The sequence below is a fragment of the Lepidochelys kempii genome, chromosome 9 (assembly GCF_965140285.1).
Source record: "Lepidochelys kempii isolate rLepKem1 chromosome 9, rLepKem1.hap1, whole genome shotgun sequence".
NCBI classification, from domain to species: domain Eukaryota; kingdom Metazoa; phylum Chordata; order Testudines; family Cheloniidae; genus Lepidochelys; species Lepidochelys kempii.
This window is the reverse complement of record NC_136388.1, coordinates 72,570,072-72,597,380: the sequence shown is the minus strand read 5'-3', so window position 1 is coordinate 72,597,380 and position 27,309 is coordinate 72,570,072. Positions and strand designations below refer to the sequence as shown.

Below are 27,309 nucleotides of genomic sequence, written 5' to 3'. Positions count from 1 at the left end.
CAATTAACCACACAATTAGCCTAATCTCAGTATAAGAATTTAGGTACAACTTTCTTAGAGCATTTCAGGTAAAGTTATATAGTTTTGTATTTTCCTGAATAGTTCATAGAATAAATAGTAAGTTTATTGTTTCGTCTGATTATCAGTTTATAGCAGCTCTAAATGTTTTTGTATCCTGCTGTGTTTTCAGCTTCTTTGTTTGCCAGTGGACTAACTCCAGAAATGAAATGTATTATCTTCTTTTTATAGGAGGAATTAAGATATGATTTTCCCAAATTGTGTCTGGTGCAAGTTATAGTGGCATTTCTTTATACATCATTGTGCTTGGGGGAGGCGGGGGAGAGGAAATACAACTGCAGTACTTTTTCCTTAATAAATACTTTGTAAATGCCACACTTTGAACATTTCTGTAGAAATGCCAACGAGTACATTTGTACTTGTAATACAGGAGATAACTTATTTTAACCATTTCCAACACTGAGAAGTGATAAGATTATGTCAATAGAGAGTCAAAAACATTACTAAAAACAGGCAGCCGAGAGCACCATGTACTACTGCATTGTAAAATTACCCCTTTAAACTTTGATTTAGATTTGCTTTGTTGAGTGGTTGCTGAAATGCAGCATGAGAATCACACATATAATTTGCTATCTCTTATGATCAAAAGTAACAACTACTGAGTGTACTACAATTATTCTATTCCCACCAGGAAATAGAAATCTATCATTCATATAATAGAAATTTAGGGCCCTGATGCTATAATAAGGTACAGGACAGCAGACTCTTGTGCTTACATGTGGAAGCTTGCAGGATCAGGGCCTGAGAGAATTACCATGTTTCTAATACAATTCTATCACCTGCGACGTTTACTTTAGTTAATTAACATAAAATAATCAGTTTCAGAGGAAGGACACAAACTAATATTTGCTAAATGGAAAAATTATTCAGTATAAGGACAAGGAAAAGGAGCTGGGACTAAAATGACAAAATGAAAATCTATCAGTGCAGATTAACATGACAAAACGCAAACAAAATTCTAGCTTCTATTGGTGTTTCATTCATGAAAGAAAGATGATCTTGTGACTAGAGCTGGGCAGGAACTAGATTTTCTGTTTAATGGGAAATTCCACAACTTTAAAAAATGTTCCATTCCAAAAAGGAACAAAACCAAAACAGCTGAAATTTACCATTAAACAGAGTTCTGGGAAAAAAGTATTTTGGATCAATTAAAATGCTATGTTTCAATTAAATTGAAACAGTTTGGTCTCATTTTGATTTTTAAAATGTTTTTATTATGCCATATAAAATTTTAAAACAAAGTTATTTTGAAATAGAAAATCAAAATGTTTCATTTGAAAATGGTTGAAATGTAACGTTTTGATCTTAACATTCAGTTCCATTTTCTTAATATGAAATGTAATCAAAATCAATACATTTCCACAATGTTTCACTACCAATTAATTGTAAAATTTATCTGTGCCTTACCTTAAGTTTCCTTTCTTGGAGTAATAAGGTTCAGACACTGGGTCTCTGCTCTCTGCAGCCATGGAAGATGACCAACCTTGTCAATCAGTGGCAGTGAAGGGTAGTCCCACCTCTGAAAAAACATAGGTTTATGGAAAACAGATCCTGTCAAACTAACTTGATATCTTTTTTTGATGAGATTATAAATTTGGTTGATAAAATGTTGATGTAATATATTTAGACTTCTGTGAGACATTTGACATAGCCATAGACAAATAGACATTTTAACCACATGACATTTTGGTTAAAAAAACCCACAGCCATACAAAATAAACATGGCACACATGAAAGAGATTAAAACTGCCTGACAGGTCTCAAAATATAATTGTAGACAGGGACTCATCATCAAGGTGGTGATGAAGCATAGCAAACTGAAACAGGAACTGGGAGCAATAACCTGAACATAAGGACCTGGTGACCTATGGTGCCACCTGGGAATGACAGCCCAAAAGTTAGGACATAGTGATCCAAAGAAGCCTCTGGGGAAGACAAACCAATACTTTCCCAATCTCAGGTGTGGCAGGAGATCCCTAACCCACTATTAAACCTCCCAGGGTACATGATAAGGAATACATAGTTTCTCTAAGACAGCTGCAGACCTCCTAAACATCATTTACAATATTCAGTGCATTGTTGCCTGAAAAAGTCTATTCTCTGTAGTTTTGTTTTTTGTGGGTTGGAGCAGGGAGAGGAGGGTTTGAGGTTTTTAGGTTTACTTTTTGAGTCTACTATCTTATCTGGAATGCTGGCCTTCCTTCCCCATGGAGGGAGAATTCCCTTTGTTGAGAAGAGCATATGCACACCTAGAGGATCAATACAACACTATGGCCTGGTCTTTTCTGCATTGATTTGCTATGCTGCACTCTGTGAGGGTGACCATGGGAAGCTGGCGGGGATGATTTTCCCTCATGCTGCACACTGTGAAGGGGAGTAGGGGGAAAAGATGCTGAGGAGTTGCTGTACTCTACAGATTTATATGGCATGAGGGAAACAGATTTTGGAATGTTTCCTTTGTACTTCTTGCAGTAACTCCTACAGAAATCTCCTGGACCAGAATCTTCAGAAGATAAAGGGAATCAATGGGCTCTTCTTCTCTTAGTGCTTTTTTGGAGTGTGGGGAGTGATGTGAGACCTCTTCCGAGCAGCTTCTTTTCCCGAAGAGAGTAGTTCACACCAGGGTGCTAGCCTGGGTACAGTAGTGGGCTTCCTAGGGTGCCATGTTTTATTCAAGGGAGATTCTAGGCCATGACCTGGACATGCTGAAGCACCAGGCTCCAACCCTGGACATTCAAAAGGAGTCTTTGTCAACTTCTGTAATGTTCTGGGAGACAGAACTGGCTGACATAGCTGGCAGGGAGTAGCCCTGAGCCACTGAAAGGCTCTGGAGGGAGCAAGCTGTAGAATGGAGGGAGGAATTGGTCTCAAGGACCCCTTACCAATTTCTCTTTGCTCTGTCCAGTGGCGCTGGAACATTTTTACTAGTGGGGGTGCTGAAAGCCATCCCCTTACCCCTTTCTGCCCCCCCTCTGGAAGGGGAGGGACCCATTGTAAGGGTGTCGAGGTTGGGGGTGGGTGCAGGGCTAGTAGCCAAGACACCACGCGTGGGCCTGGAGCGGAGCCCTGGGAACAGGGCTGGTGGGAGGGGAGCCCCAGGCGTGGGGCTGGGACCCTGTGTGCAGGGCCGTGAGTGCTGCCCCAGACAGTCAGGTATTCTGGGGAAGTTTCAGAGTCTGTGGTGGTGAAAGATAGAGATTGACAATGAAATCAAATGTTTGTTCAGTAATCAATTTCTAAAAATAAAACTTTCAAGGGATATATTTTCATGTAAGGTGAGAGTCCGAGACCCTTACTCACCTATGTGTGTATTTTGGTGAATTTTTGGTTATTCTTTTTATATATATTGATTTTAGAAGATCAAAAAAGGCAGACAAAAGTAGCTAGGTGGAAGGGAGGCCAGCCTATTTCTTGGCTGTTTCTAAACTTCTACCTCTTATTTCAGACTCACTTTTCCCTACTTATATCACCCCTGGTGGAGCACATTCTGCTTCATGCCATGACATTTTATTGTTCTGACTGGGGATAACCAGCAACATTTGAAAGCCCTTTTTTAACTGAACCTCTAGAATTTTTGAGGATCACCAATCAACACTGTTTAGCTATACCTAAAAACTGGACTACAAGTGAGTTTCTAGATGGTACCACAAAAGCAGCACATTCCATAGCTTAAAAAGAAGACTGTATACCACATCAGCAATAACCAACCTGTAGGCTTCAATTTCCTCTCTGCACCTTCTCCAATCACCATATGCATGGTTAAGGAATTAAGACAACAACAATCTCATAGAGAAATGAAAAAATATTGAAACATCTTGCTATAACTCGTGACAACTCCTGTCAAAGAGAAGCTCATTGCATTTTTGTTCCTCCTCTCACTAATCGCCCCCAGAATGACTTAGCAGTCTGCAGTACATCAGACTTTCTAGAGGAACAAGGATATGCATTCCTACTTTTAGAATCAAAGAGCATTAGAATCCTCAAGTTCCAGAAGGGTATATTTTTTAAAAGGTAAGAAACATACAGTGATTTTTAAACTTAAAAGGAATGGTCCCAATTAAATACAAAAACAGAATTAAACATACATGCCAAACCTCTGTGAACCCATTTGCTGTGTGGCATATTTGCATTCACACTAAGGTCATTGGGCTTGTACAAATGCAACAGAAGTATTTGGCCCAGCATTTTTTGCACAAAAACAGATATCTGTCATATCGTCTCTGGCCCATAACCCCTATTGTAATTCTTTAGTTTTAGTGTCTGTACTTAAGGTTTTGGGAAACTTTCAAAAACCAATGTCATTTTCCATAAGAGTATTATAGTTCCTATTACACATTACTCACTTAGGCCCCACTCCCCCCCCAGCTCCTCCCACCTACCAGCAGCCCCACAGATCAGCTCCTCCCCCTCCCTCCCAGCACCTCTCACTTGGCGCGGAAATGCTGTTTAGCGGCATGCAGGAGGCACTGGTTGGGGTGGGGGAGGAGTGGGGGTAGTTAGAGGAGGGAGCAGAATGGGGCAGGGCAGGAAGAGGCAGGGCACAGTTGGGGACTTGGGGAAAAGGGTGTAGTGTGGAAGGGTCTGGGGCAGAGTGGGGTGGGAAGAGGCGGGGTGGGGGACTTGGAGGAAGAGGTGGAGTGGGGGCAGGGCCTGGGGTGGAGTGGGAGTTGAGCACCCCCTAGTATCTGAGTAAGACCACGCCTATGCCTAATCCTGTAAAAACTTTGCAGGACTGAGACCTAACCCCAAGGTTACCTTTTTTACCTTCCGCTGCAGTATGGGGCCTGGGTTACTTGCAGGCTTAAGCTAGAGTAAATGGTGGAGTCTCTGTAAACTGAAGTCTTCAAACCATGATTTGAGGACTTCAGTAACTCAGCCAGAGGTTATGGGTCTAGTACAGGAGAGGGTGGGCGAGGTTCTGTGGCCTGCTATCTGCAGGAGATGATCATGATGGTCCCTTCTGGCCTTAATGTTTATTGGTATGTCTACACAGCAAAGAAAAACCTGGACTATGGAATTATTTGTACTATTATCAGTAACACACACTGACTTGCAATTTCTGAGCAATCACCAAGTTACTGAAGAGCATTCTTTCAATCATGAGGCTAATAGTTGCAATTACTGTACTTCTATTAATTGCAGCACAGTAATTCAATATAAAATCATTAAAAATAGTAAATAATGTGTATCACCAGAAAAATATATGGCACCATCACTAGCAGGCTCTTTCTGATGCCAAAAAGAAAGTGATACAGTGAAGCATATGTTAGAAATGGGAGGGTTTTTTTTATTATTATTCTCTGTAGTCTTCTCACAGAGATTTTAAGGTGGCTCAATCAATTTCATTATATATCTATTGATAAGTCACATTCCTGAGTCCAGTGTACTGTAATCAAATTTTAAGTTTATGCTCTTATGTTCACAAATAGTAAATAATCATTATAAGGTAGTTGGCTGAACAATCTAGTATAATTAGCCCAGCAGGTAATCAGTGTATATAAATCAGCTCTGCCATTACTGTATGCTGCATGGAGGATCACAATAGGCAATGGATGATAACATACCCAAAATATTTTTCAGATTAAACATATTACATTTAATCCATGCTTCTCTTATTATATTGGACAGAGACACACGACTTCTAATGGTTATATTCTTATTCTTCATCACTATTAGAAAAGGGAAGTGGTCAGCTGGTGTGTATAGCTTGACAGGTGCAGACAAGATGAGATGGCAAACTGCAAAGATTTCCCACAATATAATTTCCCTAACCTCTACTAACAATGTATTTATAGCATTTGCTCTCCAGTTCCGCTGTGTATAATAGGCATTTGATATAATGTACAAAAGATCTGAGCACAGATGTACCCTTTATATAACCAGCAGGCATGTCACCACAATACTAATGCAAGGAGACAATCTTTAATTTTCTTGTAAATAGGTTTTCTAACATATTCTCAGCCTTATTATTCTGTCTGCCAATGAAAAGCAAAAAAACAAAACATTAAAATGAAACAAAGAAAACTTGTACTCTGTCAATAAGAATAAATAAGAGAAGAGAAATCACCTCAAATATAGACAAAAATCCAACTCAAATTTTATTTTTCTGGCTTGATTACTAATTCAACATTTATCCCTCTCCTTCCTGGCCACTTCCTGGCCTTTCTTCCCTTTCCTCTATTGATATGGTTGTTTCTTTCCATGCGTCACTCTCCTCCAATTTTAACTCCTTTGCCCCTCTCCCCCATTGCAAGGTCATCCCCGTCAACTCCTAGCCCCGGCTCACCTCCCAACATACACTTCTGCTCGCACTCTGCAGTACATAACTGGCAGAAATTCCATGACAGAATGACTTGCTCCACTACAAATTCATTTTTTCCTCCTTTGGTCCTGCCTTCCTATCTGAACAACTCTATTTCTTCAACTTAACTGAATTCCACGCTAAAATCCCCGCTGCCTTTTCACCACCTTTGACTCACTCCTCAAACACTCCCACACTCCTACCACCACTTATCTGCATGTACAGAATCTTCCTGTTTTCTTCCAACAGAAGGTCATGTAGTATTTTTTCAAATTTCCTCATGCCTCAGCCTTTGCTTTCCTCTCTATAACACTCTCCCTCCTCTTCTTTCACTGTCAGAGAGAGAATTTTCTGATCCGCCCTCCTCCTCTAACTTCTCCACTTGCCCCCATGATCCTACCACATCTGCTCACCTGCTCATCAATTCCCTTACTTTTCTCCTTAACCTCTCACTCTCCTCTGGCCCCTCATGATACAAACAAGCTTTATTCTCTCCCATCTCAAAACTCACCACTTGCTTCTCCAACTACTGCCACATCTCCTTTCTCCCATACATCTAAAGCTCAATGAATAAGCGGTCTACAATTGTGGTCTGGAGTTCTCCTCCAATTCCATACTAGACCCTCTCTAATCCAGTTTCTCCCCGTTGCATTTAGATGAAACCACTCTCACCGAAAAGTCTCTAAGAACCTCGTCCTATCAAAATCTCAGAACTGGTTTTCCACCCTCATCCTTCTTGACCAGTTAGCTACCTCCAACACTCGTCCATGCTTCTCTTTTTGAAATCTCTTCTTCCCTTGGCTTCCATGACTCTGTCTTCTCCTAGTTGTCCTCTTACCTCCAGTAGCTCATTCAGGATTTTCTGTGGAGGATCCTTTTCATCCCCCTCCCCCCACCCCCAAAGGTTCTCTCTTTGGTCGTCATCTCTTCTTCCACTATACTTTATTTCCAGGTAATCTCATACACAAACACAAATTTAACCATATCTTTATGCTGATGACTCACAGATCTACTTCTCTATTCCTGATCTGTCTCTTTCTGTCCACATTAAAATCTCAGCCCGTCTCTCTGACACCTCCTCATGAATATCTAGCCATCTGTTCAAGCTCAACAATTTCTAATCAATTGCTATTCTAAATCTAAACCTTCCCCCTAAACTCTCCCTCACTTCTTGATCATTGCAGACACAACCACCACTCTGACGGTCACTTAAGCCCATAACCTGCATGTTATCTTAGACTCAGATCCCTCTCTATGTCCTCACACCCAGGTTACGTCTAAATCTTGCAGATTCTTTCTGCACAGCATCTTTATGGTATGGCCTTTTGTACATTTATAAAGTTTGCAGATGATACCAAGCTGTGGGGGGAGGGGGGTGCAAGTGCTCTGGAGGATAGGGTTATACTTCAAAACGAGCTGGACAAACTGGAGAAATGGTCTGAAGCAGGGCCGGCTACGGGCACCAGCGTTCCAAGCAGGTGCTTGGGGCGGCAGTTTGAAAGGGGCGGCAGTTCCTCCGGCCACAGCAGCAATTCGGCGGCAGCTTCTCTGTGCTGCCCACCACAGCGGCAAATTGGCGGCAGCCCCTTCCCTTTGCAGCTTCTTCCTTTTGCTGTCCGCGGTGGCAGTTTCTTTCATTGCTTGGGGCGGCCAAAACTGTGGAGCCAGCCCTGGTCTGAAGTCAATCGGATGAAATTCAATAAGGACAAATGCAAAGTACTCCATTTAGGAAGGAACCATCAGCTGCACACACACAACATGGGAAATGACTGCCTAGGAAGGAGTACTGTGGAAAGGGATCTGGGGGTCATAGTGGACGCAAGCTAAAGATGAGTCAACAGTGTAACACTGTTCCAAAAAAAGCGAACATCATTCTGGGATGTATTAGCAGGAGCATTGTAAGCAAGACTCGAGAAGTAATTCTTCTGCTCTACTCTGCGCTCATTAGGCCTCAACTGGAGTATTGTGTCCAGTTCTGGGTGCCACATTTCAGGAAAGATGTGGACAAATTGGAGAAAGTCCAGAGAAGAGCAACAAAAATTATTAAAGTTCTAGAAAACATGACCAATGAGGAAAGATTGAAAAAATTGGGTTTGTTTAGTCTGGAAAAGAGAAGATTGCGAGGGGACATAATAACAGTTTCCAAGTACACAGAAGTTGTTACAAGGAGGAGGGAGAAAAATTGTTCTTCTTAACCTCTGAGGATAGGATAAGAAGCAATGGGCTTAAATTTCAGCAAGGGAGGTTTAGGTTGGACATTAGGAAAAACTTTCTAACTGTCAGGGTGGTTAAGCACTGGAATAAATTGCTTAGGGAGGCTGTGGAATCTCCATCATCGGAGATTTTTAAGAGCAGGTTAGACAAACACCTCTCAAGGATGGTCTAGATAATACTTAGTCCTGTGATGAGTGCAGGGGACTGGACTAGATGACCTCTCGAGGTACCCTCCAGTTCTACGTTCGCATGATTCTATGCATACACATAGCTAAAACTCTCATCCAAATGCTCATCAGCCTAATTAGTGCAACCTCCTTTTCTCTTCTCTTGACAAGTGTAATCTTGCCCCACTAATATCCACTCAGAATGCTGCTACTAAGATTACTCTCCTAGGCCATGACTTTGACCATGTCACCCTACTCTTTGTATCCCTCAGCTGTCTTCCCTTTCTCTATCACATCAAACATAAGCTGCTTGTCTTCACTTTCAAGGCAAAGTCCACTTTCATTGACTATCCCCATTTTACCTATCATCTCTCATTCATTATCCAAACATCGACTCCTGCCCCCAATCGTTCCATGATGCCAACCGCCACCTTCCACTTTTTAAAAATTTTTAAACAAGCACCTTTCTGCTTTCTTCCATGTAGCCCCATACACTTGGGAGGAGCTCTCCATAAACATACACAAAGTTACATAATTATCCTCCTTCAATATTGTCCTTTGCTATGATGCCTAAAGAAAAACTAGAGAATGGTTAGGCTGCTGGGGTACTGTTACCAATGCCTATCCTGCTGACCAATTTGGTCTCATCATTTCCTTGTGCTCCCCTAGCTATCTTTCTGTATCCAGCTATTGTCTCCTCTCTTATACTTAGTTTGCAAGCTTTATGGAGCAGGTACCGTTTTTGTTCTGTGTATATATAGCACCCAGCACAGTGGATTTCTGGTCCATAACTAGGGCTCCTAGGTGTTATGGTAATACAAATAATTAATGAAATGATATAATTATTAATTGATAAAATCTGGTTCTCCAGTATGGTTTTCTGAATAAAACGGTCCTAGACATAACTCAAAACAATTACAGCACTGCAGGAGCTAAATGAAATCTGTCTGGCTCTGTTCATGATGGAGTTGCCAAACTGAACTCATAGGATTCAACTAAAATTATAATGGGAATTACAATAAATTTGAAACACAAGATGGCTGCTAGAGAGTATTGACCTTTATTTCCTAAACCCAGTCATCTGACCTTGGTCAGGGTTTTGTGACCATTCCTGTCACACTGTTTCCAGTGGTTAGCATTGCAGGGAGATAATTAGATACACAAATGTAGAGAAACTGAAATCATCTGCAGTAGAAAGAGACATCAAGCATCAATCTAGATCCACTGCTATCTAAATTTTTATATAGCAATGTTAGTTGTAAAAAAGTATATTTAATGCTTGTATCAATCTGTAAGTGTTTTACAGCTCATATTTCAATATGTTTGCCTAGCTACATTTCTAGATGCACTGGTAAAGCAATTTAACTTGCTCACTGCATTAAACAACACATATTAGCTGTTGATTTGCTAACAGAAATGTTTACCTATTTGAGGTTTTTTTTAATTTAAACAGATTACCATTGTAAATAAAGACAACATTAAATTTGAAATTATATAGCCATCTACTAGTAAATGATACTCTTTCTATATTGGGAGAAATAGGGTGGTGGGGGGGAAACAGGGTGAGATATTCCTCCAGGACTAGAAAGGAGAACAGCTGATACTGATGGTAATAAACCACCTACAATACTAATACACATAGACTATCTCCTTTAATTTCCTATAATATTACACAAATGCAAGTGATACTGAGCTGATCTGGCAATCAGTGAAAATTGGTATCATTACTGTTAAAAGAGATCATTGTATCAAAAAAGTATTTGACAACAAAATGATGGTTTCTAACTTATAAATCTCCCCCACCCCCATAAAGCAATTATTTCCTCAGCTGTTTGTTAACTAAATACACAGCATGCTTTTGGAGAAAATATTACACACTAGCTTTCTAATTAATTATTCTTCTAATGATTTTCTTCTGTGATAATGTCACTTACATTTTTTAAGAGCAATTTCTTCTAGAAGCCCTTCGTGGAAGCTAATCTAAATACATAGAAGAGAATAAATGATGAGTGCATACTATAATGTTTAAAGCTAGAATTCGAAGGTGAAGTTGAATGTGATATGCATATTTGAAGCTTGAGGCATAAGCAATGGAAGAGGGGCACCCAGTTCTATGTGCCATTAGCAATATAACGTGTATGCCACATCAGTGGTGAATAATAAATCCAATAGTGCAACATTTGTTAAATGTGCTGTATTGAAAAGATGATTGAAAAGCAAGTCTAAAGCATAATTAGGGACAGAATAAAGAAGACAGAAGAAAGCTGAATATGTTGCTGATTAGTACTAGAGGTTGGTTTAAAGGGCAAAGGAATGGGAAAGGACAGAATATTTTCCTGTGAGTCATTTCTTAATTTCTGTTAAGCATGACATCGAATGTCACTCTCATGTTATTCTGCTGGACTGTTTTATTTCTCCTTTTGTTTGTTACAAACACTTTATGAGAAAAGAGATAGAGATATTAAATATTTTATCTCAGCATCTCAGAATATCTCCTACTCAGTGGGAGTATGGGGGTAAGTCTGTGACAGCACGTTTGATAAGGTAATCATTCATTGTTATTGAACTGAGTAGCAGAATTCTATTTTCCTGAATCTGCACACGTTACACTGGGCCATCAGCATAGGTTTTTTTTTTGTTTGTTTGTTTCCAGTAGCAGCCATATGGCCAGATTCTGCCACCCTTCTTCATCGGTTGTACCTTAGTCATTTCAGTGGGATTCCTCAAGGAATAAAACACTACTCAACATGAATAAAGGTGGCAAAATCTGGCCCATAGCATACTGGATGCTATACAAATACAAAGGTGACATGGTCCCCGCCCCAATAGTTCACATTCAGCCGTTTGAATTTTCCTCAAAAAAACTCCTCCATTTTGAATTACCTGTATTTTGATTACTGAAGTAGGATACTTGTGTAACTCCCTCATTTTCCCCTCCTCTATTGCGATTTGTTTCCCTAGGAAGAGAGCGACTCATTTTGGAGAGGGTTTAACAAATCAGAAAAGCAGAATATAATTTGTACCTTATTCTGAAAAGTCTGAGAAAAAAGTATCAGTGTGATGGTTATGTAATGAGTAGAATGTTAGGACGCAAGACTGGAACTCATTGAATTCTCTAACACTCAGTAAGAATACAATTAAGTATTAGCACCGCTGGTCTCAAATGTGAAGAGAGTTGTGAAAAAAACTGTTTTGTCTGCATTTGCCTACATTATTCATCAGCATTCTGAAAATTTTTGACTAGCTCTAATTATAATATTGTTTTGCTATAAGCATGTTTAAGAGTCACTTGGCACTGGTAGAGCGACCAGATTTCCTGATTTATAGGGACAGTCCTGATTTTGGGGGCTTTTTCTTATATAGGCACCTATTACCCTCCACCCGTCCCGATTTTTCCCACTTGCTATCTGATCACCCTACTTGGCAGTCTTGCATCTCTCACTGTTGACTACCCGAATGCTTGTTACAGTAGTTTGAGTGAACTGAAAGGGATCACAGAACAAGGAGTAATGGTTGCACTTTTATCTGCAGATCCACAGGGCACTCTGCACCACAAAGTGGAGACAATCATTGGCCGCTGTTGAAATTGTTGGTCTTAATGGTTTAAGCAAGATTCCAGGAGTGTCCAAATTATTCCATAATGAACAAACAAAATACCAAAAGAAAACAAACAAACAAACAAAACAACCAATGAAAAAACCCCAACCAAGTTGCAGTGTGGCCATTTTTTGCACACATTATGGAGTGTCAAAAATGTACAGCTTCTACTGTGTGAAAATATAATTTTTGTAAATATAGCTTTTTGTGGGATGGGGCCTAATTAAGTGGAAAGTTGTGTGCAATTCACAGTGACGTGAAATCTTTCTTTGGAAGCATTTCTCTATTTTCTCTAAGTTTTTTCCTCCGTCTCAGTGTGTTTTTTCCAAGGTGTGCTGTAAGTGCAGATCCAAAGAAGCTCTAGTCTTGCAGAGATTAGGCAGTTTAGCCACTAAACTCTTCAGAAACTGGATTTTTCAATGTGGGTTTTTAAAGCACCTAAGTAGCTCTGTGGTCTACACTGTCTGCTGGAAACACCTACATGTATATACACTCACAAAACCACCAAGTGAAATGATAAGTGGAAATTCATGCACAAGAATATGTTTGCTAAAGATTTTCTTGGAAACATAAGAAGAGAATGTTTACTGTATTCTTCTATACAGGTGAACGAAAATGCAAAATGAGGGAAAGGCACTTGAAGTAGGTGTCATACCAATTTACAAAAGCAAATTGTCGCACAAGCTGCTAGGCAGTCATGGATTACTGCATGAAACAAAAACATTTTATAGCATCCAATTCCAAAACCAACCATATGTAAAATTATGCAACAGTGAAGCTTTCTACTATATGATTACAAAACAATACCAGATAATCAGGGTGTGGGACAAATTCAAACAATTTTGATGTTGTTTTCCTCCTGTCTACCTTTCTCCATTTCTGTCTGTGTGTCAATTAAAATATTTTGTATAACCATACCTAGAAGTTTCACTTGTCTTCAATCACGGTCATCTAATGTAACTAGAATGTCTGTAAGAACAGAGTTGTCAAAATCTTCTCAGATTTTCTCAAAGAAAATCCCAACAAATCATTAAATGACATAAATCCAAGAATGTTTATAGAACGGTGTACAATGAGGGCATGTCTACACGACAAAGGCTTTGCTGGTATAGCTATAGCACTAACTATACCAGCAGTGCCCATATTGCAGATGCAGCTTGTGACAATGGAAGGAGTTTTTCAGTCAGCATCATAGCACCACCTCCCTGACCCACATTAACTATGTCGACATGAGCACTCTTATGGGTGTTTTTGCCAGTATAGCTACATCTGCAAAGGGTGTAGCTTTTTCACACACACTCTGGCCAATATAACTACCCCGACAAAACTTTGTAATATAGAGCTGGCTTGAGCTCATGAGACACCAAAAAGGAAGGAATACTTTCCATATCACCTTTAAAAAGGGGAAAGGCTCCTCTGCATTTTTCTAAGAAAACATGCATAACAGCAACCACCCTCTCAAGCCCCAGTAACCTTCCCCCTTATTTGTGTGTGCATTTCAAGATCAACACCGCAATGGGTTTCTGTACATACATCCTCCATGAATTTTGCCACTTCAAAAGAGTTACAAAACTTTCCAACTTATTTGTCACTTATTCTTTATCGTGCACCACTTCTAAAGCTATGATGCATTTTCTAACAAAACTAATTAGACTAATTAGACTGCGATATTTGTGATCCATATCATCCTAATCTAAAATTTACTAGGCCTAATGATTTCATTTATATTATATAATATGAACATACATATAACACTACTAGCTAATTTTTCCTTTAGCCAGAAACAATACACATAATGAATTCCTGAGAGCTCACCATAGCTTCAGAGATGGCAGGAACGATAACACTGTAATGCTTTACAAATCTTTTTGCTCACATAGCTATTTGACAGAATAGCCAGATTATTGTTTAGGTAAAAGGATAAAACAAGTGGCTAAATGGAAAACACTTCTAAATTCCTTCAGCAGTATTACTATTCTGTTAGCAGAAATTTATTCGGTGGAGAAATATCACTGTATGTGCATTCTCAGGTGCTAAAATATTAAAGACCCAAGGGTTTAAAAAAAGAACTTATCACACAACTTAAATACCAATTAAGGCATTTCAATCACTACTTCTAGTTACAGCAGAAGTGTTCTTTACTTAGTAATAGTGGTCAGAATAATGTAAAAGTGTAATGGCATACAGGAGTGGGGTTTAGTATGGGGGAGGGGAAGAAGGAATAAGACTGGAGCCACTTCAACATAGACTTAATTTTTGTAACAGCCAGCCAACTCTGTCTGCAGCCTGTCCCTTGGCTTTCTTCTCTGCTCCTCAGTGAGAGACTAGCATTACCCTATTGTCCATGTCAGATTCACTCTCTGATGTGTTATTTTATTGTACTGTGTCCAAGTCTGTATAGATCTTGGAAGGACAGGGAAACTATAATGAATACATTTTTAAAAATGATAAAAATAACCAAATATAGCATTTCTATGAATTTTTATCATGACTTCTGCACATCTGGGAGAAAAAGGGGAAATATTTGTTTTCAGTTTTATTTAAAAACTAGCGTCTGGCAGGTGTTCACAGGCTAAGCATTTGAGGATGCAAACTCATTTGCCTCCTTGCTATCCCCCTTCTTTGGGCACATAATACCTTTGATGCTTTTCACTCGTGCAAATCAAGTCAGAAATATTTCCCCCTAATCATAGCCAAGCAGAACAAATTTGTGATTCTGGAAGAGCCCAGGCCTTATTTACACTGGTGGTGGTGTTTAGGGTACGTGTAGCTACATGCTGCAGTGAAAGGCAAGCTGTGTGCACAATGCAGCGTGTAGCTACACACAGTAGCAAAAAGCTCTGGCAAGAGGGAGGCAGCGGGGAAAGATTCCAGCACAGGGGAGCTGCCAGAGCATCTCTCTATTGTTGGAGTCTTTCACGGAGGTGGGGAGAGGCTCTGGCAATAGGGAGGGAGTGGGACACTACACTGTAGACATGGGATGCACTGCTTGGGTGTAGAGAGCACCATCTAGAACCTTTTAGAAGTGGTGTGCCGAAGACACACTTTAATATAAGGTTTCACGCGCCAATAATACATTTTAACGTTTTTTAGAAGGTCTCTCTCTATAAGTCTATATATTATATAACTAAACTATTGTCGTATGTAACAAGGTTTTCAAAATGTTTAAGAAGCTTCATTTAAAATTAAATTAAAATGCTGATCTTATGCCGCCGGCCCGCTCAGCCCGTTGCTGGCCTGGGGTTCCGTTCACCTAGGCCAGCAGTGGGCTGAGCGGGGCCTGCGGCCGGGACCCTAGCTGGCAAGAGGCAGGCAGCCAGAACCCCAGACCGGCAGTGGGCTCAGTGGGGCCAGCGGCCGGGACCCCAGACCAGCAGTGGGCTGAGTGGCCCAGCCCGCTGCCAGTCTGGGGTTCCGTCCACCAGCTCCTGCAAGCCGGGGTTCCATCCGCCAGCCCCGCTCAGCCCGCTGCCAGTCTGGGGTCCCGGCCCTGTCCACATAGAGTAAGTACCTACCTTCTCCCCGGTTCTAGCCATTCTCTTCCTCTCTCTGCACTGAGATGAGGGTGGGAGTATGCTGAGAACAGGGCTGGGGGTGAAGGAGCAGGCTGGGGGCTGGGGTGCAGGGTCTGGCCAGGAGCTAGAATGAGGGCTCAGAGTTGGGGCAGGAGGTTTGGGTGTGGAGCGCTTACCTATGCAGCTCCCATTTGATGCGAGGGGTGCAGGTGAGAATGTGGGGGGTGCAAGAGTCAGGGCATGGGGTGTGGAGGGGGGCTGGGTATGTGTGGGGGATGCCGGAGTCAGGGCTGGAGGTGTGTGAGGGGGGTGCAGGGGCCAGGGCTGAGGGGTATGGGTGGGTTCATGAGGTCAGAAAAGAGGGCTGGGGACATGGGGGTGCTCCCAGCCCCCTGCCATGAGCGGCTCATGGCAGGGGGCTGGAGGGGTATGCCCTGATTCCACCCCCTTCCCCAAGGTCCCCGGAGCAGAAAGCGGGAGCAAAGAGCGCGCTGCGGCTCCACTTTTCCCTCTCCCCTTCCATAGCAAGGGCCATCTGCTGATAGGCTGCAGGGAGGGAGAGAAGGAGGGACAGGAACCCAACACGCTGGGGGAAGAGGCGGGGGAAGGGGGAAGCTTGCCTGCCCTGCAAGGAGAGGGCGGGGGGCGGAGAAGAGTGGTCCGGGCCAGGCAGGATTTTTAATGACATGCTGCTGTCTGCTGGGGTCGGCAGACAGCAGCGTGCCATTAAAAATTGGCTTGCGTGTGCCTTCTTTGGCACGCGTGCCATAGGTTGCCGACCCCTGATCTAGGGTATATACCCTAGTCATTACTATAAGGTGGGAGTAAAATGTATGAAAGACTGTGCTAAAAGAGCAGTTAATTATCAATGGTTTGCTGTCAAACAGATTGTGTAGAGTCCCTCGGGGCTCTGTCCTGGGTCTGGTAACATTCAATATTTTCATTAATGACTTGGATAATGCAGTGGAGAATATACTTAATAAAATTTGCACGTGACACCAAGCTGGAAGGGGTTGCAAGCACTTTAGAGGACAGGATTAGAATGCAAAATGACCTTGACAAATTGGAGGATTGGTCTGTAATCAAGAAGATGAAATATATTTAATAAAGACAAGTGCAAAATACTATACTTGGGAAGAACATCATCAACTGCACAAGTACAAAATGGGGAATGACTGGGAAAAAGATCTGGGCGTTAGAGACTATCACAAACAGATTATGAATCAACAATGTGTTGCAGTTGCAAATAAGACTAATATAAGGCTAAGGCTGGGGTGTATTAGTGAGGATGTTGTATGTAAGACAAGGGAGGTAACTGTCCCGCTCTACCTGGCACCGGTGAGGCCTCAGCTGGAGTACTGTGTCCAGTTCTGCGTGCCACACTTCAGGAAAGATGTGGACAAATTGGAGGGAGTCCAGAGGAGAGCAACAAAAATGAAAAAGGTTTAGAAAATATGACCTTTGAGGAAAGGTTAAAAAAAACTGGGCATGTTTAATTTTGAGAAAAGAAGACTGAAGAGTAACCTGATAACAGTCTTCAAATATGTTAAGAGCTGTTATAAAGAGGACAGTCACCAATTTTTCTCCATATCCTATGAGTATAGGTCAAGAAGTAATCAGCTTAATGTATAGCAAGAATGATTTAGGCTAAATATTTTGGGGGAAAACATTATTTTTTAAGGACAGTCAAGTACTGAAATAGGCTTCTAGTGGACGTTGTGGATTCCCAGTCATTGGAAGTTTTCAGGAACAGGTTACACAAACACTTATCAGGAATGGTCTAGGTATAGTTGGTCCTGCCTCAGCACAGGAGGCTGGACTAGATGACCTCTCGAGGTCCCTTCCAGCCCCATATTTTTGCGATTCTATTATTTGATTGACATCAGGTAGAGGCCCTTAGTTGGTCAGATTGCGAGTCATTAGTTGTTTTGTCATCATCTTGCTAGAATTTTACTTGTTACTACTTCATGGTAAACCAGCTTAATTTTTATTCAGTTTCACTTCATGTATCAAGTGAAATTTAAACCTGCTTCATTGCATACTAGATAACATCTATCATATGGAATTAAAGCTCTATCATCAGCTTTCTGGATCTGGCATGATGCACCCAAATTACAAGATTGTTTGTGACACACAGGTTTGATATCGAATACTTTTTGAATGACTTACAGCACTGGCATTTTCCTTTGTGTAACAAAATGAAAAAAACTGCAGAAAAACCTTGACAGGAATAAATAAGGAATATATCCAATTTCTTAACCAGAAAACAATCTATACTCCCATAATCCCCAAACGTCTACAAAAATATATTCAATTGGCTCATTAGCACTGTCGTCCCCCCGCCCCCCCGCCACTTGGTAAGGCAACTCCCATCTTTTCATGTGCTATAAAATATATTCTGCTTACTGTATTTTTCATTCCATGCATCGGGTTTTAGCCCACAAAAGCTTATGCCCAAATAAATATGTGAGTCTCTAAGGTGCAACAAGGACTTCTCGTTGTTTCAATCTGAGTAGTATGTTTATGATAGAATTATTCTGTTTTCACCTTTGGGGTCACAAAAATTGGTCTGCACTCTAGACAGCTAGACTGTGAAGGATACAGACATTGTGGACACATGGATAACAGAAGACGTTTCTTAGCAACAAGAACTACGTGAAAGCTTCTGGAATTTCTTATTACCTCAATTTATTATTTCCTAAATGTAATAATGGCTTGCACATTCTGTATGGTTAACAAGCAGAATCAGACACACCGTATCCAGTTCCATTGCACAAACAAACTGAATAATTGCAGTTGTTATAAAGAAGGAAAGAATGAGAAATAAAGTGAAGAAATTCCAAAGATGAATGGGCAAGGAAAATCTGAATTTCATTCCAAACTATTTAATGTGACAAGGAAACCTCACTTTAAAGAATAAGAAAAGAGTTCATTCTGTTTGGGCGGGCGGGCAGGCGGTGGGAGGGGGGAAGAGCTAAAGGGCACATGAAAATGCTGCCTCACTCCAGTAGAATCTTTATTTTGTTGTTGTTTTAGGGGCTGCTCTCTTTTAAGTCCTGCCATTCATTTCAATAGAAGTTGAATTAGGTGCAAAATTAATGGTCTCAAGTTGACTTTGAAGTTACACTTTCTCAAATATCTGGTTTACTCTACAGACCTATGTCAGTATAACTACAGTCGCTTAGGGGTCTGAAAAATCCATACCCCTGAGTGACAGTTATACTGACCTAACCCTCTCCCCACCATAAAGACAGTGCTATGTCAGTGGGAGAGTGTCTCTCACTGACATAGCAACTGCCTCTCGGGGAGGTGGATTAACTAGGCCCACCGGGGACCTCTCTCCCATTGGCTTAGAGCATCTTCATTAAAGCATTAGAGCGGAGCAGCTGCCGCAGCATTTTAAGTGTAGACTTCCCCTAAGTAAATAGGTTTTACACAATGTTGAGATAGTGCCAAAATAAAAACACAAAGTGTCCAGATCTACACTAGAAAACTTTGCTGGTATAGTAATGTCGGTGAAGGATGTAACTTTTGAACAACACATCTATAGAGGCAAAATCACAAATGTAGACACAGTAATACAAACATGAAAATGCTTTTGTCAGTGTAGGTAGTTTCACTGAGAGAACTGGTAGATGCTATATCAGCAACAGAACTCTTGTCTGCATAATGTGCATTTATACTAGGCAGGCATGCTGGTATAGCTATATCTGAAAACCTCTTCTACTCCAGACCTGGCCAATGCACACACACAATGGCAGCAACCCTACAGGACCAAAGTGTTATATTATGAAGACTACCTTTGAAAACAGTGAAAGTGAGAAATTTCTTTAAAATGGAAGCTTTGATTCTACAAATCCAGAACATGTTGCTGAAAGACCTTATCATCATGAAAGTTGCTTGTTTCTTTCACTTGAGTTTTCACATGCACAATGCATGAACCCAAAAGAACTAAGGTTTGCTGCTGCTTCTTGACATCTTCAGGCCCACTATAAATCCAAATATAACTGTAAAGATAATTTTCCAGTTTAAATGTACCAAGTATCAGGAAAAAAATATAGCAAACTAGATTTCATCAACATGATAAATGGCCAAAGAAATGATTAATCTTAACTCAAGAAGAGTTAGGAAAAAGTAAACATCCATTAAAAGTTGACAAAAAAATAAAAACAAAAACATCATTTGAAGAGGTGATGAAAGGAGCTGGGAAAAATAATATGCATATCAGACGATTAAAGTTCATAGAAATGGCCTGCAGATTAGGTACCTACTTGTTAAAAAAATTAAAAATCATGCATTGAGTAATATGGTATTCAGCAAGAAGAGGAGAGGTCCAATCATGAATTCATTGAGACTTTTCACATTACATTTATTGACACTCATGTGCTTGCTGATTAATTAATATGAATTATCAATCAAATGTTTGGTCAAAAACCAGCGGTTTTTTTGTGTATTTTTAGGAGTGTAATGTAATGCGTTATTTTTGTATTGAAGTCTGGGATTTGCCATGAACTTTTTAGACCATGACACTTTATCTTCATAGGCTCTACCCATGTAAACCTTTACTAGCATCAATAGTCCTCTAATTGATGCCCATGGAACTGCTCTTGGTAGAAATTGGTGGACTTAGTTGTCTTTGCAGGATCAGACCCACAGGAAATAATTCTAAAATCAAGCTTTTAAACTATCAGTATTGCATTCATATTAATAAATTGGTAGACATACTTATGACAATTGCCTAAAGCACACATCTGAGCAGCAAAAACTACTTAAAATAATTGGAAATACCCAAATTATATTTACTGTATGATTTAATAAAATCAGCGCAGTAAATGAGAAGGAAGTAGTATCTGGAGGAAAAAACCAGCGCCACCTAGTCCTGATTCATAATCTCTTTTACTCAAATCTAGAATCCTCTGCCTGACTTCATAGAACTCACTAAAATAGTGTAATATATCCCTAATATTATTTATATTTGCCAGATATGAACCCTTTCTTTTTATTTTGTTTTTCTCTTAGAAAATGTTTATTATAGTTACAATAAGTTTTAAAATAGTTTACAAAAGGTCTGAAGTATAATTAAAAGAATCAAATGGAAAATGACACATTAAGTCCACTCTCACCAGATCAATATATTTAAAGATTTCCAGTTATACTGCAATTTCCACAGCTCAATTAAAGATGAAGTTAAAAGCATTCTCGGGTTTGATAATGCTACAGTAACCTCATTTTCTCTTTCTTTAACAGATTATCAATAGCTAGCTGTTCACCCACTGGAATGAACACCAATGGCTCAGACGAATACTTCCAATCTACAAATCATGCAGAGCAGACATTTCGCAAGATGGAGAACTATCTCCAGCAGAAGCAGCTGTGTGATGTTCTTCTCATTGCTGGAAATCACAAGATTCCAGCTCACAGGTGGAATTTTCCTTATTGTTTACTAGCCTTTATAGCCTGACAGTTCCAAGAGCTCAGACAATGTGAGTTCCCACCTTGTCCCTGATTAGTTATGAATGAATGGTTACAATAATTAGCACATCAGCTGAAGACAGTTAAATGATATGATCACAGCTTTAAATTCATTATTGTAAATAGAAAGAAATTCAAGTATGAACCAGTTTTTTCTATTTTGCTACAGTCAAACTTTAGAGAGATGAGTGAAGCAAACAGCACAAAGACACCCTCTGAAAGAAAAGTTCAGATTCTAATTTACTAGATTACTTTAGATTACTTAATTCCCTTTTAACTTCACTGTAAACCACTGTAAGGATAAAGTCTTTTAAAGGCAGCCAATATGTTTCTCCTAAACACACAAATGAATTGCATAATAATGGGCTGTTTCCATTTCAAGATTGGTTCTTAGCGCTGTGTCTGATTATTTTGCTGCAATGTTTACTAATGATGTGCGTGAAGCAAAAGAAGAAGAGATCAAAATGGAAGGAGTGGACCCAGATGCACTGAAAGCTTTGGTGCACTATGCCTATACAGGTAATTCCTAATCTATTCTCTAATTCTGTAAAGAAAGGTGAACACTGTCCAGCATGCAAAATTTTTCACCTCATCCATTTTATATTAGTGCTTAGATACATACCCAATACTGGAAAATATATTTGTGTAGAATGCTATTTACTAAATATGATGACAAAATAAAAATAACCCACAACAACCCTAGCTAGCTCTTATTGTGAGGAAAAATAAGAATATGTCATAGTTACAGGGTAAGCTGTGCTTTAGACCCTTTTGTGTCCTTTGAGTGCACCGCTAAGGTGAAAGTTCTGGCTTCATTCATCTCTCTGAAGGGTGGAACAACATGGTTCAACCCCTCTGGGACTGGACCTCTGGGTGGTAAGTTCAATTCAGTCCAGTTACTTCCATCTCAGCTGGGAGAAGCAGACTGTCTTGCTGCATTCTTTCCCTCCTTCCATGAGTCTGCATTGGCATCTCCATCTCAGGCAGCTTCTGACAACCAACTCAATCCCTTTTCTTACCCGTGCCAGCATCTTTAAGGTTTCAGAATCCACTTAGATCCTAGGTTTGGCTTTGGGAAAAACAAACCTCACTGGAGTGAGGCAGAGAGTGAGGGGGTTATTAACTACCCCCATTGTTTCCTCAAGGAACCCCATGATATTTTCTCAGACTGTACTTTCTCTTTGCCATTGTTTTGTTTCCTGTTTCTCTCCTCCCCCATCTCTAAAAAGCCTCCTTTGATTCACTTCTTTGCAGTCAGGCAGGATAATATCAAATAAGTAAACTGAGGTGCACGTGATATATATAAAAATAGACAACTCCCTCACACTCCACATCTTGTATGACAAATAGCTTATTCTTTTATTGGACCAATGTCTGTGGTGAAAGAGATATGTTTCTGAAACTGAGGAAGAGCTCTGTGTAACTTGAAAACTTGTCTCTTTCACCAACAGAAGCTGGTCCAATAAAACATCATCTCACTCACCTTGTCTCTCTAACATCCTGGGACCAACATGGCTATATCAACACTGCAAGTACTTATTCCAACAGATATACGAATGTCAAAATATTCTGTTACTCTGTACATGATTAGAACATCTGCTATTTTTAATTCAGGCACAAAGAAGAGGAATAGTAATTTAAATGAATAAAGGCCAGATTCTGCCTGTTGCTTTGTTCATGAAGTTATATGGGAAGAGCATGCTGAGAACCTTTGCCCTTTGGATGCCCCACCAAATGGCCAGGTTCAACTTCAGCAACTCATCTCCTTCAGGGGGAGAGGCACAGGCCCGTCCTTGGAACTGGATCAAGGGGAATAAGATGTACTCCTTAATGTCATGAACTAGCCACAAATTTGAAAAATTAACTACTGATGTTTACTTGAAAAAAATTGGTCTAAGATATTTTATGTTAGTAGCAGAGTATTTTCAGCTTTTCTATTCTACTCTCCCCACTCTTTTCAGTACAACTGCACCCCAATGTTTACATTAATTACTAATTTGATTCTGAGAACTTAGTCAATAGCCAAACAGACCAAACCAGAGAAGTGTGAATTGTCTTTTTCTTGCTGCTCTGTAATCTGTGGAGAAAAAATGTTGTAGAACAGATTTCTGTTACTCTAGTGTACAATCCAATTAAAAATATCCACAGCATTCAAAGTTATGCAAGCACTGAAAGGCTGCAGATACTAGCTCTTTGGGAGATTATTCAACTCAGAATAAAGGTCACTCTGCCATAGGTGCTAAAGGAGCTCCTTCTCCCATGCCTGAATCTTGAGAAGGGGGAAAAAAACAGTCTCCCAGAATGTAGCAGCACACAAATTACCAGAACAACACCCTTGCACAGTCTATGGTACAGAGATGAACTATCTCGGACTGATCTTCCATTCTCCCTTTCTCATACATGCACTCATTGGTTTGCTTTGAATAAGACAATTTTCTACATGCATCACCTCCAGAACGGGACATGAGAAACTGTGGCTCATACCTGTTGAGTGGGTCCAAGCTTTCCATGCATCATTTCAAAGAGAGTAAAACATTATTTCATGGCAAATATAAAGTAAAATTAAATTTTAAAAAGGTTACTGTGCAAGAACTTGGCATTTAAAATGTTTTCCAAGTGCTCATTTCATTTACTGTGTTTTGATATTTACATTAAAGTGCTAAAAATATAGAAGACTGTTTCCACTTTGATGGTCTTAGAACCTGTAGAAATATCAGGTATTATGTAAAAGTGCAACCTACAACTAGAGATTTTACACTAATATTCAAATAAACCTCACAACAATGATATTATGGAACAAAATATGTAAGTGTAATTCAAGAAAATGGATGAATGCAATTTTATAAAAGTTTAACACATTTTAGTTGGTAAAATTAAAAGAAAAATATGATTAATATAAATTAACTGTAAAAGTCTTTTAAAAATGAGATATGGGAAAAGTTTAATTCATAATTAACATCAGAATTTAAATTAATCTACAGGCATAGTATTTTATTTGAAAATAAATGCATAGCATATAAGCATGAAATAAACTTTCCATGTTGTTAATATTAGTTGACCCCTTCAATACTATGTTACATTAAACAGAGTCTACCAACCCCCTACCTAGTACAAAATTACCAATTTTCTGGGGTTTGGGTTAGTGGGTAACTCAAACAAGATGCCGTGAATTTCAGCCTAAGATTTCTCCCCAGACTGGCTGTTTCTAGATTTTCCCTGCAGGTCCTCCTCCATCCCAATCCCTTGATTCCTATTTACAGAGATACACTTTATATCCCGGTTAGCAGTACTGACCCAACCTAAGAATGATCAACAAACATCCTTCTGTATCTTGACTCAGAATTGTCTGGGTATACCGCAAGAAGGACAGGAGACTTGTTATGGGTTTTAATCAAGCCACCACCTTATTCTATAGATGTCTGGGCCTACCCAGCAGATAAAGTATACAGTGCAGGCAAATCCATGCTTATTAAACTCAATTCTCCAGGACTTCCACCAGCCCCTATTTGTTTCCATCCAGGTCCCCCAGCCGACCCATGGCTTGGACCTTACCATCCACCAGCCTCGTAAGAGGGTTAAGGAGGGCTATGAGAATGGAGGGGGTTGGCTCCCAGCCATACCGATCATAGGAGTCCCCGAACCCCCTCCCCTGTTCTGTTCCTTTATCCAGGACCTCCTTTTAAGTCCTTTACCAGGCCATTTATTTGGTCACTGGCTGCCCTCCCTATGGAATACATTCACTGAACATCCACCCAATATTACAAAATAAGTTGTGACAAATCGCCTACCACTTTTTCTATTCACCAGAAAAGGTCCATCCTCACACCTGCTGTGAGGAAGTTGAAAAATCACACTCCACTGAAGCCAATTGTTGTGGTGTGGGAAAAATTCCTTCCCAGCCCCGCTTTAAAAAGGGCTACTAGCGTAATGCCCACAGCAGGTCCTAAACCAGCCTGCCATTCACCTTCACTAGCGGAGATTGGGTGGGTGCTGGCTTCCTCACTGCTTGGACATAGAGACTTGCCCCTCCCCCAGATTTCGTACCTTTATGCACATTCCTGGGGGGCAGGGGTGAGTCACTGCTGCAAAGCACCTTTTGCAGCAATTTCTGACCTTCCTCCTCTCTCCCCGCCCCCCAACCACAAAGCAGAGCTGCCTTTCTTTGGGTAAGCCCAGACAAATTTTGCCCCACTGTTAGTTGTTGTGCAGTCATTAGCATGGAATGGTATATCAGAAGTGGGTTGCGGTAGGGGCTGACAATTAGATAAGATCCAGTTGCTGACAAATGCACACAGAAGGGATATAGGACGACAGCAGACTCATTTGCAACCTAGACTGAAACAGTGGCTATAAAGGGGTGGTTTCAGAGTAGCAGCCATGTTAGTCTGTGTCCACAAAAAGAAAAGGAGTACCTGTGGCACCTTAGAGACTAAAAAATTTATTCGAGCATAAGCTTTTCGTAAGCAGCTCCCTTCATTGGATGCATTCAGTGGAAAAGAGGTGGTGATACAACCTGAAGGCTTGCCCAGATTTTCCAAAGATTATTCCCCAATGAGGAAAGACTCATGGGGAAAAAAAATACAAATAGACCTGTGGGGTACATCTACATACAAGCTATGGCATACACATACTTGGACAAGCTCTCATCTGAGCTAACATACCAAAAATAGTAGCGTAGCCATGATAGCACAGGCAGTGGCAGTACAGGCGAGCTGGGCCAAATACAAAACCCTTTGAACCCTGTAGGTATATGCTTGGGGTGGCAAGCCCGTGCTGCTGCCTGTGCTACCATGGCAATGCTATTTTTACTGTGCTAGCTCAGATAAGAGCTAGCATGAGTACGCATACAGGAGCTGGAAATCACACCCATTGTTCGTAGGGTAGTTGTAGCCGTAGGTACAAGGGAAATGAATGGCAAACCAATTAATGCATAATTTTCTTGATCTAAACCACACTATAGGAGTTTTAGAGTTAAAGGAAGACACTATAGAAAGTTTGCTGGCTGCAGCTTGTCTTCTCCAGCTGTCTCAAGTCATTGAAGTGTGTTGCAACTTTCTCATGAAGCAGCTCCATCCTTCAAACTGTTTAGGGATTCGATCCTTTGGAGACGCACAGGGTTGCATGGAACTCTTGAAGGTGGCACATCTGTACACTATGGTAAGATTATTAATCCAACCATTTTGAAATGACAGTATGAAGAGCAGGCATGAATACTATATTGGATCTGTAAAATCAATGGGGTGATGGAAAGATGGCCAGGGGTTATTGCAGCAGAACTTAGCTGAGTGCAGAGATGTATTGATGCTGTAATTTCACAGACTGATGCAGAGGCTGTGCTCTCCATTTGCACACCTGAGATCTAGAGACACTGAGCCTTGCTAAGGTACCATGCGTCCAGGAACTCCCAGTGCAGGAGTATCCTGCACAATGCCTAACAAGAAATATGTGCCACAATCCATCCTCAAAAGGAAAATGTAATAGGTGTAATTACTGGGATGAAATTGGGAGCTGATAAAAACATTAGAAAGGAACATTTGATTTTGTTGTTTATATTTTTGACTTGTTATTTAATAACTTGCTGTTATTAAAAAGAAAAAGTATGAACAGCCATCTTGTTATATTTGAAGATACTGTATGCAAGCTATATTGTATCCTTTGAAAAGTCAACAGGATTCTGGTCTAGCGGCCGTCAAGGAAGGACAACAGTTCATCTTTATTGACTAATGGTAGTGCAAAGAGAAGTCAAACACTGCTTTCAAGGGGTAGGCAAACAGGAAGAAAGGCAAAAAAGAAAAAGTAGATGAGATTTAGAAAAAAATACAAAAAAGTGGCAAGTATAGCAAAATTAATGTAAGAGGAAACATTCTGAGGAAACAAATAGCAATTTTATTCTCAAACTATGAGCACAAGATATCAACAAATTTAGTAGCAGTGTAAAGGCTTCACAATTCTAAAAGCCATTCCA

At 40.3% G+C, this 27,309-nt stretch overlaps 1 protein-coding gene across 3 annotated transcripts in view; it reads left to right on the top strand.

Annotated features, from left to right (window-relative positions):
- KLHL4 (kelch like family member 4) overlaps window positions 1–27,309 on the top strand; it is a 77,018-nt gene that overhangs the window by 23,953 nt on the left and 25,756 nt on the right. For all 3 annotated transcript variants that reach the window (XM_073360870.1, XM_073360869.1, XM_073360871.1), the window contains exons 2-4: window positions 21,120–21,293; window positions 21,727–21,863; window positions 26,305–26,501. In XM_073360870.1, the coding sequence (XP_073216971.1) occupies window positions 21,120–21,293; window positions 21,727–21,863; window positions 26,305–26,501 (508 nt within the window). The remainder of the gene's footprint in view (window positions 1–21,119; window positions 21,294–21,726; window positions 21,864–26,304; window positions 26,502–27,309) is intronic.